This window comes from Aptenodytes patagonicus, chromosome 2 (assembly GCF_965638725.1).
Source record: "Aptenodytes patagonicus chromosome 2, bAptPat1.pri.cur, whole genome shotgun sequence".
NCBI classification, from domain to species: Eukaryota; Metazoa; Chordata; class Aves; order Sphenisciformes; family Spheniscidae; genus Aptenodytes; species Aptenodytes patagonicus.
The window spans coordinates 9,563,147-9,579,107 of record NC_134950.1 but is presented as its reverse complement, the minus strand read 5'-3'; the positions used below and the strand labels follow the sequence as shown (position 1 = coordinate 9,579,107).

Genomic DNA, 15,961 nt, shown 5'->3' with positions numbered 1-15,961 from the left:
ATTATTATTATTATTATTATTATTATTATTATTTCAATTATTAAACTGTTCTTATCTCAGCCCACGAGTTTTCTCACTTTTACTCTTCCGATTCTCTCCCCCATCCCACCGGGGGTGGGGAGAGTGAGCGAGCGGCTGTGTGGTGCTCAGTTGCCGACTGAGGTTAAACCACGACAAATGGTTTGGGTTGGAAGGGACTTTTAAAGGTCATCTAACCTAACCTCCCTGCAATGAGCAGGGACATCTTCAACTAGATCGGGTTGCTCAGAGGCCCATCCAGCCTGACCTTGTACATTTTCAGGGATGGGGAAACCATCTAAAACTTCTCTGGGCAAATGGGCCTTCACTCTCTTAACATAAAATAACTTCTGTCCAGCTTCCTGTGCTTTAGAAAAGAAGCCTAGACACATGTTTCAGTAACAGAAAACTCCATCCATATTGGGCATGGTCTGAATTTCAGAGCAGACACTTGCATCCTTGGCTTACCTCACCACCAGAGGTGGTGACACATGGTGCTAACTGTGCTGTAGACACATGCAGCTTTTGTTAATGTCTGTGATCGCGTACATAAAGAGTAGCTATTCTGTTCCTTACTCATACCAACACAACTTCAATTCACTGTCTTAGGCTGCCCATAGAAAATGAGGTTGAGGTAAAGAATATGAATTGTGGTGAATTTGAGTTTGGCAAGAGAACTCACCAGAGACTTTTCCATTTCATATTCTTCCTAGCATAACTACAGCTAAAAGTAAGACACGTGATCAGAGTTGCTCAAATTTTGTTTTAACTTATATTGGGTAAAGAAACCATTTAAATGGTATTGGCAAATATTCAAATGTATGGAATGATTCATTGTTGTGTTGCTGCTACTTGGATTTTCAATGTCTGCTGCTGCCAGTGACCCTTAGGTGGCATAATTAATGTTATTAAATGCTTATTCTGTCCAGGGCTGACACACCTCTGGAAAAAGCTACTATATCCTAATATAATTTAAATCTATCATCTGAATTTTGAGCTGAAATACATTATTTATGAGCAGTAATGCCTATTGTCTCAACTTTAAAATTGTAAATTACATAATAATTGAATCACACATGGAATAGCAGATTTTTAAAATCTTGTCTCCACCAGAAAGCTCACTGTAAAGCTGTATAATATAAAATTATAGTTATTTCCAGCAGAACAACAAGTTCTTAAAAAAACAGTGAGAAACTATTCTAAAAATGGGTTGTTTATTGTCATAAGACAAAAATTTGCTTCAAAAGAACTGTTTAGTTATACCTATTTCAACAATTTCCATGGACTTTTTACTAGTTTACTGAGTGGAAGTTGTTGAATAATAGAATAAAGACACTAATCCTTTATTTCATTCCTCCTCTTTGTTAGTATCAAGGTCAGGTTTAGCTGAGAAAATAATTGATGAAATGATAGCCTACTCTGCATAGATTTTTTGGACTACAGAAATTGGAATGTCTTAAAGGGAAAGAAGAAGAGACAGAGAGACATCAGAAGATATTCACAGCAGCATGCACTCATACCTCTATTCCTAATGAAATGAGAGTATAGAGACAGGTCAACAAACTACATTGAATACTGAAAGGCAGTGTACATGCAGAAACACAGATGTACAGAACATATATAAAAAAGGTGTTTTATATAACAGCAAATTATGCCATGCTCCAGTTCAGTTTGAAGAAATGAAGAGACCACCATGGGCTGATTGATTGTGAAGGCTTATAACTTCTGAGCAGATTTGTAAGAAGTGGAAGACGGTTGACAAAGCAAGATCTCCACACAACAATGCTTGAATTTCAACAGACAGTGCAGACAAGTAGGACTAAGGATGTGCAGCAGAAGAAAGGATATATCATGTCCTTACAGATCCCTCAGAAAAATGGAAGAAAACTCCAGCTGACCTTGTTTCATAAAGACTCATCAATCTTTCAAATGCAGTGAAGAGAATGGTGTTTGAGGGCATTTTAACCTTTCCATCTTTAATTCCTCTAAGCAAGCAGACTTTACAAATGATTTTTATGACTGTACAAGAATTGCTGGTTCCCGGGGTGCTAGCAATTAGTCATGCAATGCTTTTGGGAAAGATCTGATCAAGAGCAGTTTTTATTATCTCATATTTCTATTGAGCTATGCATGACCTTAGAGGCTAACTCACCTGCTAGTGAACCTTAATTATGTCTTAGAATCTAAGTTTTTAATGTTTTTTATTAAAAAAAGAAAAAAGAGAAAAGTGAAGAATGGACAAATTGTTTTCACAAGGTGTTTTTTTAAAGTAGATCTTTTTTCTTTCCCTTATATATCAACAACCTACACTGCTTTTTCCTCGGGCAAAACATCCATTCATTCATCCCTTTACTTTGATGGCAGTGCAGTGAAGCTATGCAATGAGATGCACACTCTGACTAGAATGTCCCAGCTAGTTTAGTAACATTAGCTTTACTTTTAATTTACTTCTTTATGGACTGGTTCAATTAAAACTCAGCTGTGTACTATTTAATTTCAGTTGGAAAAACGCCAAAACCTCTGGTCCCCTGGCATTTCCCCAGTTTGGAAACATGATTTATTTCTGCCCTGAAACAATTTGTTTAGTCCTCTGCTGTTACAAGTATGTGTTAGAATAAAGGTTAAAGATGAACACGTCTCCTCTGAGGCTTCCGTTATTGAAAAGCACTCAAGCATGCGTTCATACTTGATGACATTAAAAGAAGTTCGACTTACATTCTGTTTTCCCACTATGTTATCAAATGGAAGTTCAGGGCTCCAGGATCCTTCGGTAAACGTTGCTCCGCTGTTTCTCCTGTCGGAGGAGCTGACAGCCTCTTTCACAATATCTTCAGGCAAAGCCAACAGACTCTCCTCAGGTTGTTTAATTAAATAAGTCTCAATGTTATGTTTCCTCAAGAATTCATTACGCTCTTTGCCATGCCCTTCTTCAACTTTATAATCCCCATTCAGGCAGTCCAGAGTGGCTTTGGAGATGTGAATTCTCCTGCATAAGTGAAATAAGTAGTAGCAAATACTGATTGTGCTCTAGTACACATAAGTAAGAAGGAGTTTATGAACTCTGCCTCATTTTTAACATGATGGATAAATAGAAGGTTTTCTATTGTATATGATGATTTCTATAGAGAAAATGAAATAGTGTATTGAACAGACATGAGCTTCATTTGGGGACAAATACTCTCAAGGCACGTTCACATCAATAGGATCTCATGAATGCACAAAGTCCTGTCACAGGAAAAACACTTTGATATTCACACCTGATACTTTTGCTCACAGTAATAGTTTAATGGGAGACCTTCCTGAGTAAAATACTACTCAGAGTGAATGAAAATTGCCACTTCAGGTAAATATGGTGAGAGGAAAATATATGGTATGCATTAGAGCAGTTTGTATGAAAGCTCTTTAATTTCCTTCAGTTACCTGAGGTAGTTTAGACAGTTGAAATTGGTGGTCTGATTGCATCTGAAGTAAATTAGGGAAAGAGGGAAACTATGTAAAGGCAGGTGGGGTGATAATTTCTGGTAAGACTAAGTGATGAGTTCAAAAAGCTTTTGCAAAAGTGAAGTTGAATCTAAGCAATGACATACAAAAAGCTCAAATTTTGCAAAAAAGTAATAAGGCTTTGGATGTCTTCCAACCAAACCTGGAGATGCTTGGTATTTGGACTTTCTTAACCATAATTATGACTGCTTGAGAAGGACAGAAAGAAGTTCAAGTAAAAAAAAAAAAAAAAAAAGAGAAAAAGAAGGTTTTATTTCTATTTTTAAGAAATCTTCAACTTCCTACATGTAGGGTAAATTGCAGACACCTCTAAAACACATCCACATGGCTAGCCATGCTATACTTTACAATGCAGCATAATAAATGCAATAAGAGGAGGTGTTCATTAGGCACTTAGCTAACTCAAGTAAATAAATGTAGTGACTCCATTAAGAGACTTTAAAATCAGCTCATTTTTCAAATTTGGATGCATGGCACTTTTTGAAAGTCAGGCTTGCAGACAGATTCCTAAAATTCAGTCACCTAAAATTCTTGATCATTTCTTAATGACACCTGCTGAGGCATTTTTCTCAGGCACCACAAATTGGCTTGTCTCCACTGAAGGAAATGGTCCTAGAACACCCCTTAGGAACTTTCTTCTGGAACTTAAAGGATGCCACTACAGAGTTAAATCACATAAAATACTGTTGGAGTAGAAAGGCTATAAGCACATGTATGATGTGCATGCATTGCCAGAAAATAAAGTGCTGGTTCTCTTTAAGCATTGTGAAATACCCAGGAGTATCAGAATTTGGCACAAACTGGGTCTATGTAGAGTATTAAATATCAGCATATAATTAAAAGATCAAAAATTTGTATCTCAGCCATTTTCTAACCTGTCTCAGCTTCCCTCTGAAGTAAACACAGGTTTTGTACAACTTTCACTGCCTGAAGTCATGCCGTTACGATGTCTACAGAGATTAGTACCCTTTTGTAGTCAAATGTCAGTAAAACTGACAATAAAAACCAGTAAAAATATTTCTCAAATATAAGTAACTTTTGGCCTGGACTTTAAAACCAGATCACATGATCTCTCAGAAACACAATGCATTTCCTAGCTCTTAGAAACCCAAATAGACTAAATTGATTTAAGTAAAGTACTAATTAAAAAAAAAAAAAAAAAAGAAAAAAAAGAGAAAAAGAAGAAAGAAAAGAAAATGATACATTAGTTGCCAGGGTGACTATCTTTGTGCTGAGTTTCCACTAATATAATTTGGGAAGATTGCATTATAAAGCCCTGAAATACGGATTTTATAATGGAAATGATAACAGCTTTAACTAGAGCATGGAGCTGGCTATCAAAGTAATACTCTTAAATACACCAAATATTAATAAATAGTTGGTAGATTAAAAACATTTTCTGGTTTCACCTTTTGTACAGCTTACTTAAAAAAACCTTAAAATATATAGTGGAGAGATGTGTTTCTAATTTTATACAAATGAAGTAAATAGGGAACCTGAGCATTGAAGTAAAAAGGTATAGCCTGTCCTACTGTTGAAAACATATCAGGCCCAAAAGCTTTAGATGATACCTGTCATTGATACATCCTGGAAAATTAATTATTAGCTAGGTTTTATGCCAATTCAATACCATAGATTAATACCTAGATACACCAGGTGAAGACTATCAGAACATGGGGTCCTGGTGGAAGAGTGTCTCTGAAATAACACTGTAGGATCTTACATGGTTTCCTTCTGAGGTCTTGTGGACACATTTTGAAAATCTCTCAGAAAAACAGAAATGATTACTTTTTCTCAGTGCTCCCAAGTGCCTCCTTCCACGACAGTTGGGCTGCCCGCTTGTGCTCCTTCATTCGGGGGCAATCTGTCCCTGCATCACCCATGCTTATGAGGTCTCAGGGTGATATGCAACCAGCGAGGGGAAGAGCTGAGCCCCTTCTCTCCTGCCCCCAGACTGGGTGGAGGGATCCTCTCCACCCCGGGCAGGCGAGCTGCCTCCCTCCGCTGCGCGCTCAGGGAAGGGCTGTGGTTCATCTTTGCTCTTGTTTCACACTGTGGGAGCAGGACCATCCATAACTCCAGGGCAGCTTTTCTGACAAAACAGAGGAAAGCAGTGCAGCTCTGGGAATGGGAATGATCTCAGTATTGTGGCAGGCAGGGGGATTTGAATGCTGGCGGCAGGGAGAAGTAAGGAGAGGCTGCAGTGAACTTAACTGCTCTGTTAAGTCTGCTCTGTGCACCAGGAAAGCCTGATGTAAATCACTGTTTTGAGGGACTTAGTGAATTGCTGTCACATACAGGCTTTGTTCTGTTGGCAAACTGATACACAGGAGTAGAAATCACTCTGCTCCAATAGACTGCAACCTAGCCAGGCATTTTATCAGCAACAGCAAGGTGGTGGGTTCTCTGGGTTATTCATTAATAGCCATACTACTTGCACACATTAACAGCAATAAACTAGAATTTCTGAAGGTGCGGATGGTGAAACATAGATGATTGATTTGCTTATGTTAACAAAGCAGCATGTGACCTTTCTTAGTCATCTGGGGCTATCATGTGGGATAAGCAGCAGGGAAGGAAAATTTTTTCTTCAGTTTTATACACTGGTGACATATGCAGAGTATAGAAGTTGTTTTCAGAGCATGCAATGTTTCATTTTCTGCTGATTCTAAGAATGCATATTAGTATAAAAGGCTACTACGGGGAACAATGGAAGGGGCCCACATTTGCAAATACAATATAAAGCAAGTATCTTTCTAACTTCCTGGGAACATGACAGCTCTGACAGATCCTGATGTGTGTGTAGGGAGTAGAGCACATGACTCAGATTTGAAGACTTAAAACCTTTTTCACTCAAGATGACAGCATCACTTAGACTTTTTCTGCATAAAGATGTCCGCTGCTATTACTTCTGTGTTCCATGGCCAAAAATCGAATTGTCGTAGGGGATCTTTTGCTACATCTTTCATCAATGGAAGGTGGAACTGAAAGTAAACAGAGGATTCCTGCAACCACTACTGTTGCTTCAAATTTAGGATTTGCAACTTCCAAACTACCGTGAGATACAGGCCATGTCAGGCAGAAATAACATTCTATCTTCCAGGTGAATCAGCCACCTCAGACAAAGAAAAACTAGGCAGCTCAGTGGAAAACCATATATTTTCACATATGGATAGGCTGACATAAATGTCTCAAAACATTTACTAAAGCATCAAATTATTTAAAAGACTTCCCAGAGAGCCTGCTGTCCATAACGCCTTGTTATTAGTGTAATGACCTACGAACACATAATTCTTCCCACACTTTGTGCATTATGAAATAAAATAAACCACAGCCTTGTGCCTCAAAACAGCATTTGAATGCAAAGGACAAGAGAATGAAGCCTGGAAATACTCAGGCTACCTCTGAGTATTATATGGGCTGAACACAACCACTGACCTTTTTCAGGAAATCACAGCTGGCAAAGAAAAAGAAATATTTTTGTGTTTTCCAATGTCTCTGCAAGCTGACCATTTCTACCTTTTTGACTGTAGCCTCACAAATCCTTGCCAACCGCAAAATAGCAAAAAAAAAAAAGGTCATAGTTGATGAAATAATGTAACAGTTAATTTGTTGGCTAGGTTAAGAGTGTACTGTGTTGGCAATGTTTTCTGACTGTGGGACATACATGTTGGCTTACCCAGGAATTCCTCCTGACTCGAGTTTGTTTGCGATATCCACGTCCCACGACCAGACATCAAACTGCCACTTTCGCAGGCCCAGCACTCCACACAGAACCGATCCCGAATGTATCCCTATTCTCATGTCAATGTCATGCTTCGTTCTTGACCTAACATATCTGTTAAACAAAAGAAAAAAAAAAGAAAAAAGAATAGACCAGACTTAGGAAAGTATATGCCATGGTTTTTCATATCTTTTAGAAAAGGGTACGATATAAAATACAATGTCATTTGTTATAAAGAACCACTTAGTCTGTAAAATGGAGAGAGAACTTTCTAGGTAGCAAAGCGCAGGTAGTGATAAAATGACTCTAAAAGCCAGATTATCATTAAGCACTTAATTGCATGTATGGTTCAGTGGCACATGTTATTATTCCTATCAGACAGAAAGAGAAAGATAGGGAGAGAAAAAGATGTCTGAGTGAAGTGTCTGGACTCATTGAGTCCTTTAGCTTGGAATTATAAAAAAGCATTCAACAACATTGCAAAAACTATTATCATCAAAGCTGCATATATTTTTATATTCTATTGTAATTTTTGAATAATTTTCAATGTTTCAAAAATGTTACTTTATTGACTGAAATTTTCCAGAGTTACTCTTTGTCCAGAGATGTATTATTTTCAGTAGATTTGGCCAGAACACCATTTGATTTGTTATGATAATGGTGTGATTCTAAAATCAGTTTCTTCCATTCTGTGTGATGGCAAAGACCATTTCACCTCTTCAAAAGTAAACACATGCTGGCATATTTGTTAACAGTCTCAAAAAAGGGATTTTGTCCCAGTGCTGTTTTCAATTAATGTGTCTATTGGTTATAAAGGGAATTTTACTGTGTTAAAATAGTATCTTCCTCTTCTGATACAAGACAACATATATCATTCATAGCCACAGGCACCTTAGTAGTGTCTTAGACTTAGGACTGCCTCTTCCAAATCAGTATTGAGATACTCTAGCACATCACTGTGGGAAGCTCACAACTAAAATAATTGAGCTGTATCCATTGGGATGACAAAGAGAGCTCTTTTCCAGTTCTGCCTGTGCGACAACAATTATTTGCACCAGAAATACTATTAGAGCTAGTGTTTGTTAATATTGCTCAGGATAGGAAAAGCGCGTTGCTACTGTTGGTCTACAAACAAGGCTGCTGTTTCTTTGTAAAGAGTCCCAGTTCTACAGTCACTGAAGTCAATAGCAGCACAGCAAGATCACACAACAGAGCAGGAAAAGAATAAACAGCTCTATTTCACAGCTCTGAAGCTAACTACCATTGCCTCAGATGCCTCAGTCATGACCTTGACAGACCCTCTCTAGAGAAGAAAGGGGTAAATTGCTTACTGCATTCAATACTTGGCCTTTCATTGTTGCAATGGGACATCAATTCAGTTTGTGGGGGGAAAAAAAAGAAAAGAGTTTTAAAATGGAGAGAAACTAGTCATATAAAAATGTGAGGATTTGAAAATAAGCAATTAATCTTTATTTCCCTTTCCTGCATATTCTGAATCCTTGGAGAAAAGCATGCGTATGCTTTCGTTGTTGTTTGCTTACAGTAAGATCTGTTCATCGTATCAGGAAGCTAACATATTTCAGATATCTAAAAGGAAGAGATTTAAAAAAGTTAATCATAAAATAATAAAAAAGAAGCTTTGAGAAGGGATTTATCTGTGTTCTGATACTCCAAGTTTATAGTTTTCATTTAGAAATTTCTTTATTAGTTTGCAAGCAAGAGGGCTTGAAATATCGAAACTAAACAATCACCTGTCTCTGGAAGATGGGACATGAAAACAACTCCTCCACACTGAAGTAGTGCCTTAAATGGTGTGAGAAGAGTTAAGAGAAGTGAAAGCACCACAATTTGTAATGTGTTTTGAAGAATTTTTATAGATATGCTACAAAAATATCTAAACTAACACTCATAACTCTCAGAGGAATTATCACACAACTCCTCACATGATCGTGTCCACAATCTGCCTTTTTCTTTTGTTCAGACTAAAATAATTATTTCTCATTTTATGTCTGATTTCTTTATCTTGAAATAAAAAGCTAATTGGATCCAGAGGAATAACTGAGGAAAAAGCTTTTCATTGAAAAATGCACACAATAAGAGGACCTTAAGTTTAATAAAATGGTCTAATAGCATATATTTATGTTATCTCTCTCTACATATACATATACACACTCTATTAGACCAATTTAGATTTTAAGTACTATAGTATTTAATTGCTAAGAAATACTAGTATTTAACATTGGACAAATACTAGCATTGGGCAATCATCAATGGCATGGAATTTAGCAAGTCCAAATGCTAGACGGAGTAACACTGGGCACAAGTCTAAATTGGGAGAGGAGTGGCTGGAGAGCAGCCCTGCAGAAAGGGATCCGGGGGTGCAGCTGACAGCAGGCTCAATAGGAGTCAGCAGTGTGCCCCGGCAGCCAAGAGGGCAAACCGCATCCTGGGGTGCATCAATCACAGCATAACCAGCCGGTCAAAAGAGGTGATTATCCCTCTGTATTCAGCGTTGGTGCGGCCTCACCTTGAGTACTGTGTGCAGTGCTGGGCCCCACAGTTTAAGAAGGATGTGAAGGTCCTTGAGGGTGTCCAGAGGAGGGCAACAAAGCTGGTGAAAGGGCTGGAAGCCATGTCCTATGAGGAGCGGCTAAGGACTTTGGCCTTGTCTAGTTTGGAGAAAAGGAGGCTGCAGGGTGACCTCATTGCTCTCTGCAGCTTCCTGAGGAGGGGAAGTGGAGAGGGAGGTGCTGAGCTCTTCTCCCTGGTATCCAGTGATAGGACATGTAGGAATGATTCAAAGCTGAGCCATGGGAGGTTTAGACTGGGCATTAGGAAGCATTTCTTTACCAAGAGGATGGTCAAGCACTGGAACAGGCTTCCTAGAGAGGTGGTTGATGCCCCAAGCCTGTCAGTGTTTTAAGAGGCATTTGGACAATGCCCTTAATAACATGCTTTAACTTTTGGTCAGACCTGAAGTGGTCAGGCAGTTGGACTAGTTGATCGTTGTAGGTCCCTTCCAACTGAAATATTCTATTCTATTCTATTCTATTCTATTCTATTCTATTCTATTCTATTCTATTCCATTAAATACTGTAAATTATGGTCTTGTATTTGTACCCTGTATGAGAACTAACACACAAAGATGTCATTGGAGAGACCAGGTACAAATGATGGTGCAAGTGAGCAATACATCCCTCTGTTTCCAGAGTGTTCACTAAGGATTACTGGATTTTAACTTTTCCTTTGTTATAAAATTGTGATGATGGCCTGAAAAGGCTTCATCAGCCTCAGTCAGCCACATAGGACTTCTGCATTTGTTCAAAACTTCACATAGCTGTGCTGTCCACACCGCCTCCTGCCTGACACTGCAGACCCTAATCAAGGTCCTATCTCCCTTGCCTCATCTGTTGTCTTTCACAACCTCCCAGCAACTTATTCCTGTGTGCTGCTCAGGTGATATTTGATCTCAGCTCTTCATCTGCAGCCAGTGTGGATTTAGCTACCTGCCTGCATCCTTTGACTGAAGGCTGTTCTGTTTTTCTGTCTGCTGCGGTGCTGGTGCACCTGCAGGGCCCCCATCTTCACATCCTCCTTTTACTCGCCCTTCACAGCAATGTGCTCTTATGTTGATAGGTAGGAAACTAATTGCATGAGGGGACCTGACTGAATCGAGCCACAGGCAGTCTGAGATATATTTAAACAGACCCTGTCCAGAACATGAACCAAAGCAGAACAGCGATCTGGTCCTGCTCCCATTGCTATATTATTTGCAACACAAGACTGAAAGCAGAGCAGTTGAGAACCTATTTGTGGAGACATTAGTTTTCACTAAACCCTTGTAAGGTTTTAAATTGAATAAAGAATAAATGGTTGTAGTTTAAAAGCGAGGTGATCGATTAGTATGTAAAAAGCCATGGAATTATTCTTTTTGTTTAAAATTTGGAGTGATGTGGGGTGAAACAGATTTCTGAATTATGTACAGAAGGGGACTCCACCATCGTCAAATTAATCTCCCAAATAGCCAGACTACCACATGCTTTAAGAGGTCTTGTTTATATACTGCTGTAGGAAAAAAACAATTAAAAACTTTAAAACAGCGAACACTGGATCATCTTCATCAATAGGGGTAGTTCTCATTTATTCAGAAAAAAACTTCTCATATATAATAGCATGTACTAGATACTGAAAAAATGAAGAATGTTTATTTTGCATAAGCTCAGGTGTTCCACATCTTTTAGTTCTTCTGCCTCTTAAATTTATTAAACTATCAGTGAAGCTTCTAATTAAAAAAAATATATTTGCTTCAACTGTTTTACAGGCTCTCTGCAAATACTTTGACAAAGCACGTGCATGAAGCTGCATTATTGATGACCTATAAAGCAGCCCTGTTTACCTCACAAGCTGTCTGATATCTTACCCAGGATGAGGCAACTGTGACTGATGCTATTCATGCCATATATCATTTCAGTCAAGTCAGTGATAAAAATTTCATTGATTTAATTGGATCTTGGCATTTCCCTTTGGCCAGCATTCTTTGATGGGTATTTGATTTTTGTGCTGTTAATCAGAGGCTTTCCTATTTGCATGTAGAAGGTGAGCCAAAAGTCAGAAATCTGCTTTTCAACCTTTTCTGTGGCTGCCAAAAATCTGAGTGCCCTGGAGTTCACACCTTGCAGGTTCAGACAGTGACACGCTGGCTACATCTGTGCTGACCAGTTTAACTGCGCAAGGTTCTGTTTATGCTTTGAGATACTTAAAGCAGCCCCAGAATGTTTTTTCCTTGCCAGCTAGCTCTCTCACAACCTGTCCCCAGGTTCAGGAGTTTGCATATGACAAAGACCATTTCCAGTAGGCAATTTGAATGCAACTGCCTGGTTTTGGAAGCAAAAGTAGTTTAGAAGAATGGAGTTGGCCAGTCTGTGCCATTTTTTCTTGGTGACAGCTAACATTCCTTGGGGTTGTTTAATTTACCCATCAAGACATAGCCACTGTCATCCTCGTGCAGATGTAATAGGAAAGTCTGTGTATTCCTGTTGAAGCAAATAAGGGTCATAGCTGACCCTGCTTTGAGCAGAAGGTGGGACTAGTGATCTCCTGATGTCCCCTCCAAACTGAACTGTCCTATGGCACTAAGGTTCAATTACATAGACAACTTTTTAGTTGGACCCAACAGACTTGTGGAATTTTCGTAAATGAACTCAAGTACTTTTTGGTGCTGACACGAGACGGGAGTAGGTGAACTGAGGTAAGTGCTCTTTTTGGTGTGATTCTGGGAACTGTGTCATGCTTGCGAAGGAGATATCCATTATTTTTAAAATGCTAGGTAACAGGGTGCACTAAACTACCGAACAGTTTGAAAAATACAGCTCAGGTACTATGACTCACAGGATATAACACTTTGTAGATGGACTTTACACAGCACTGAATTTACAATTTAAGGTAGATATTATCCCAAGAAGCCAGTTTAAAATAGCTCCAGGGTGAGTTTACCTTGGAATGTAGAGCTGGGTTCTAATGTCAGCAGAAAATGTTATCTGGAGCAGTTTCATATCATCAGACTTATCATTAATATAACTGACTTGCTCTGAGTTCAGACGTATACTATAGCAACATGGGCAGAGTTAAACCACTGCTGTATTCCTGTTTCTTATGTCTGTCTGCCCTGAGAGGCAGGAAACTAATATAGCACAAGGGACTACAAACAATATTATCAAAGTCTGCTTTTTCATTTGAAAAGTATGTTATAAAAAGCTGTAGAAATATATACACTCCTATGCCATCTTGCCAACATAGCTTTGATTGTATTTGGTGGCACATTCAAAGAAAAGAGGTCTCAGAGGTACACGAACCTATTAATCTCTACCCAGTTCAATTCATATAGTCAAAACCAGGGAAAGATACACTGTTCTGACACTCAGTTCATTCGCAGTCAGTGGCTGAAATGGACACGTGGAGGTGACGATATGATCCAGTCCCGGTGTGAAACCTATTCACTCTGTGACCTGTCTGAAAAGTGCTGGCTGAACTTGTGAATATCTTGCAAAGCCCCTTTCCACCACCACACAGAAATGAAGGTGAGCAATAGTTTTTGGTTTTGTGAAGCATTATTCTGTCTTCTGTGAATCGGGGCTTCTTACAACATAGGCTAAGCCTTGTACATTATACAAGAAATAATCTGTGGGGGGAATCAAGAACTGGATCAATTATATTATAATTATCTAATTAAATAATTATTTATTAATCATGGAATATAAAGCAATTCCTGGCTGTTTCACTGCCTAAGTAACTTTAACAAGCATTGATCACTTCAAGATTTTTTTTTAATACCCAACAAATGAAGTTAAAAGCAGTTTTTCCTGCAAAAGGCAGGAAACTTGCCAGGTCATTCACTGAGATCATCTAAAATAGTTGTGGTGTTCTGGGGATATTTTGGTTTGGGTTTGGGTTTTTTTTTGTTTGGTTAGTTTTCTTCTTTTTTTCCTGTCTCATGAACTGATGTTAATAGTAGCAGTTAATTACAGACTTTTAATGAAGACAAGTTGTTACCTAATTTCTGGAGTTTAGCTTACATTGTATGCTGGGATTATTTTTTCTGTCATAATAATTATTCTTTCAGATGGTATTTTAGTGAGAAATAATCCAAGAGACAAAAATCACTCAGAACTCCTTGACTTAACAAACAAATATACCAGCAAAAAGGTTTATTTGAATTTCCACCATTAAGTGGATTGTTGTTGGATTTCCATCATTATACCACGTGAGTGAGTCCTTGAGGAGCTGGTCCTCACACGATCTCCCTCTCCCCTCTCTTCTGAGTCACACGGATTTTAGGAATAAGGACATTTGAGAAGGTGGTGGTGAAGGCAGGAGCCTTTAACCCCTGGAGGCAGCTCCTGTCACTTACACTGCCACTGTGTCCCAAGCTGAAGGGCAGAAGGGTTGGTTACATTGTCCACCTTGATACCCTGTGCCACATGGGCTGGTACATTCTACCCACTCATGCTTGTTTGTATTCCAGTAACTTGTGCCTGATGGGAGTATTTACTCTAGGAAGAAATTCAGTTTCGATTTGAAAACACTGAGGGACAGAAAAACCATCGCTTCTCTTAGTAATACCATTGCCCATTTTTAAATCTAGTGTTTTCTGCCCATAAAATTTTTTGTGTTGCTACCAAATAACTTCTCAATCCTTTTTTTCACTCAGCTAAACAGATTAAGCTTCTCAATGCTCTTATTTTAAAGCCACTTCTGCTTCACAGCTTATTTTTGTGACTTTTCCCTGCAGCCTTATAAAAATGTTTAACAATCCTTTTAAAATAAGGCCACCACATCAGGATTCATTATTCTCATCTTGGTCTTGACATTGACAGACTATGCTCTATAGTTTCCATTTTGCAAGTACTTTCCTCTTCTTTATGATTATTTCCTTCACCCCTCTTCACAGTCCTTCCTCTACTTCCACTTTCTATCACGCTTCCTCTCCTTTCTCCTTTACCTCACTTTCCCTCTGAACGTTCCTCACTATGCCTTATGTAGCTATTCCTCTCCTCACAGCCCAAGCCAAAGAATGGAAAACCCCAATGAACAAGCATACTAATCTCTTTCTGGAGCACAATGTGATATTTAGAAATTATCTCAGTTGAGAATTACTTTTATGTTCTGTATGTTTCTCTTATCTATTTTACATCCATTTTAATATATTTGAGGAAGCAATTGTCTCGCCAAATTTAACCTCATTTTATTGTTAGGTCTTAAGCTCATGTTTCCATATTTGACTGTCAGCAAATAGATATCCCCATCTTGAGTTTTATCACATAACCCATCCATAATCCCATCCATCTGGCACTCCAACACAGCTTTGGAATTTCACTAACATGCAATGAAAATGCCGACGACTGCTTTCTTCTTACAAATCTTTCCCTCCCCATATAGACATAAAGATAAAGATAAGATGGCTGCTCTTTTCTGTAGGTAAAAGCAGTTGCAGATTTAGTTTCCCTGAGTGTTATCTCTGACACCCATTTAGCTTGGGTGATAACTGTTAAAATGAAACATTACCATTTGATGACTACACATTCCACTAGTGTCTCATGTCTATCAACTGTCAGTACAGACAGGCATTAATACAACAAAATTAAATACAGGAAGAGTTACGCTGCATGTGAAAAGATATGAGAACCAGCTAAATATATGAACCCTTGTGAAGAGCTTGTTATTTTATTTTAATTTCTGTTTCCAACTGCAGCTAAAGAGAGTTTACAAGGAGGGTGGGGTTCGCAAGACAGCAGGAGTTAGGATTCTTCCTCATGCACAAATGTGAGGGGGCAAAGCTTCCTTGCTTTAGAATAAATTTCAGATTTCATGGAACCTTCCCATGGCTGAAAGTTGTATTTCAATTGTACTCAATGGTTAAGGGAGCAAAGTACAAGAAGACTTTAGAGGAAGCAGTCAACGACGTGCTATGCCACCTGGATGCTCACAAGTCTATGGGGCCCGATGGGATCCACCCGAGAGTGCTGAGGGAGCTGGCAGAGGAGCTCGCCAAGCCACTCTCCATCATTTATCAGCAGTCCTGGTTAACGGGGGAGGTCCTGGACGACTGGAGGTTTGCCAATGTGACGTCCATCTACAAGAAGGGCCGGAAGGAGGATCCGGGGAACTACAGGCCTGTCAGCCTGACCTCGGTGCCGGGGAAGATTATGGAGCGGTTCATCT

General features: G+C 38.9%; 1 protein-coding gene across 1 annotated transcript in view; it reads right to left on the bottom strand.

The window, feature by feature from the left end:
- Nucleotides 1-15,961, bottom strand: part of ADCY8 (adenylate cyclase 8) — a 132,804-nt gene that overhangs the window by 48,685 nt on the left and 68,158 nt on the right. The window contains exons 6-7 of the mRNA XM_076329088.1: nt 7,199-7,357; nt 2,734-3,004 (exon numbers count right to left, since the gene is read on the bottom strand). Coding sequence (XP_076185203.1) covers nt 2,734-3,004; nt 7,199-7,357 — 430 coding nt within the window. The remainder of the gene's footprint in view (nt 1-2,733; nt 3,005-7,198; nt 7,358-15,961) is intronic.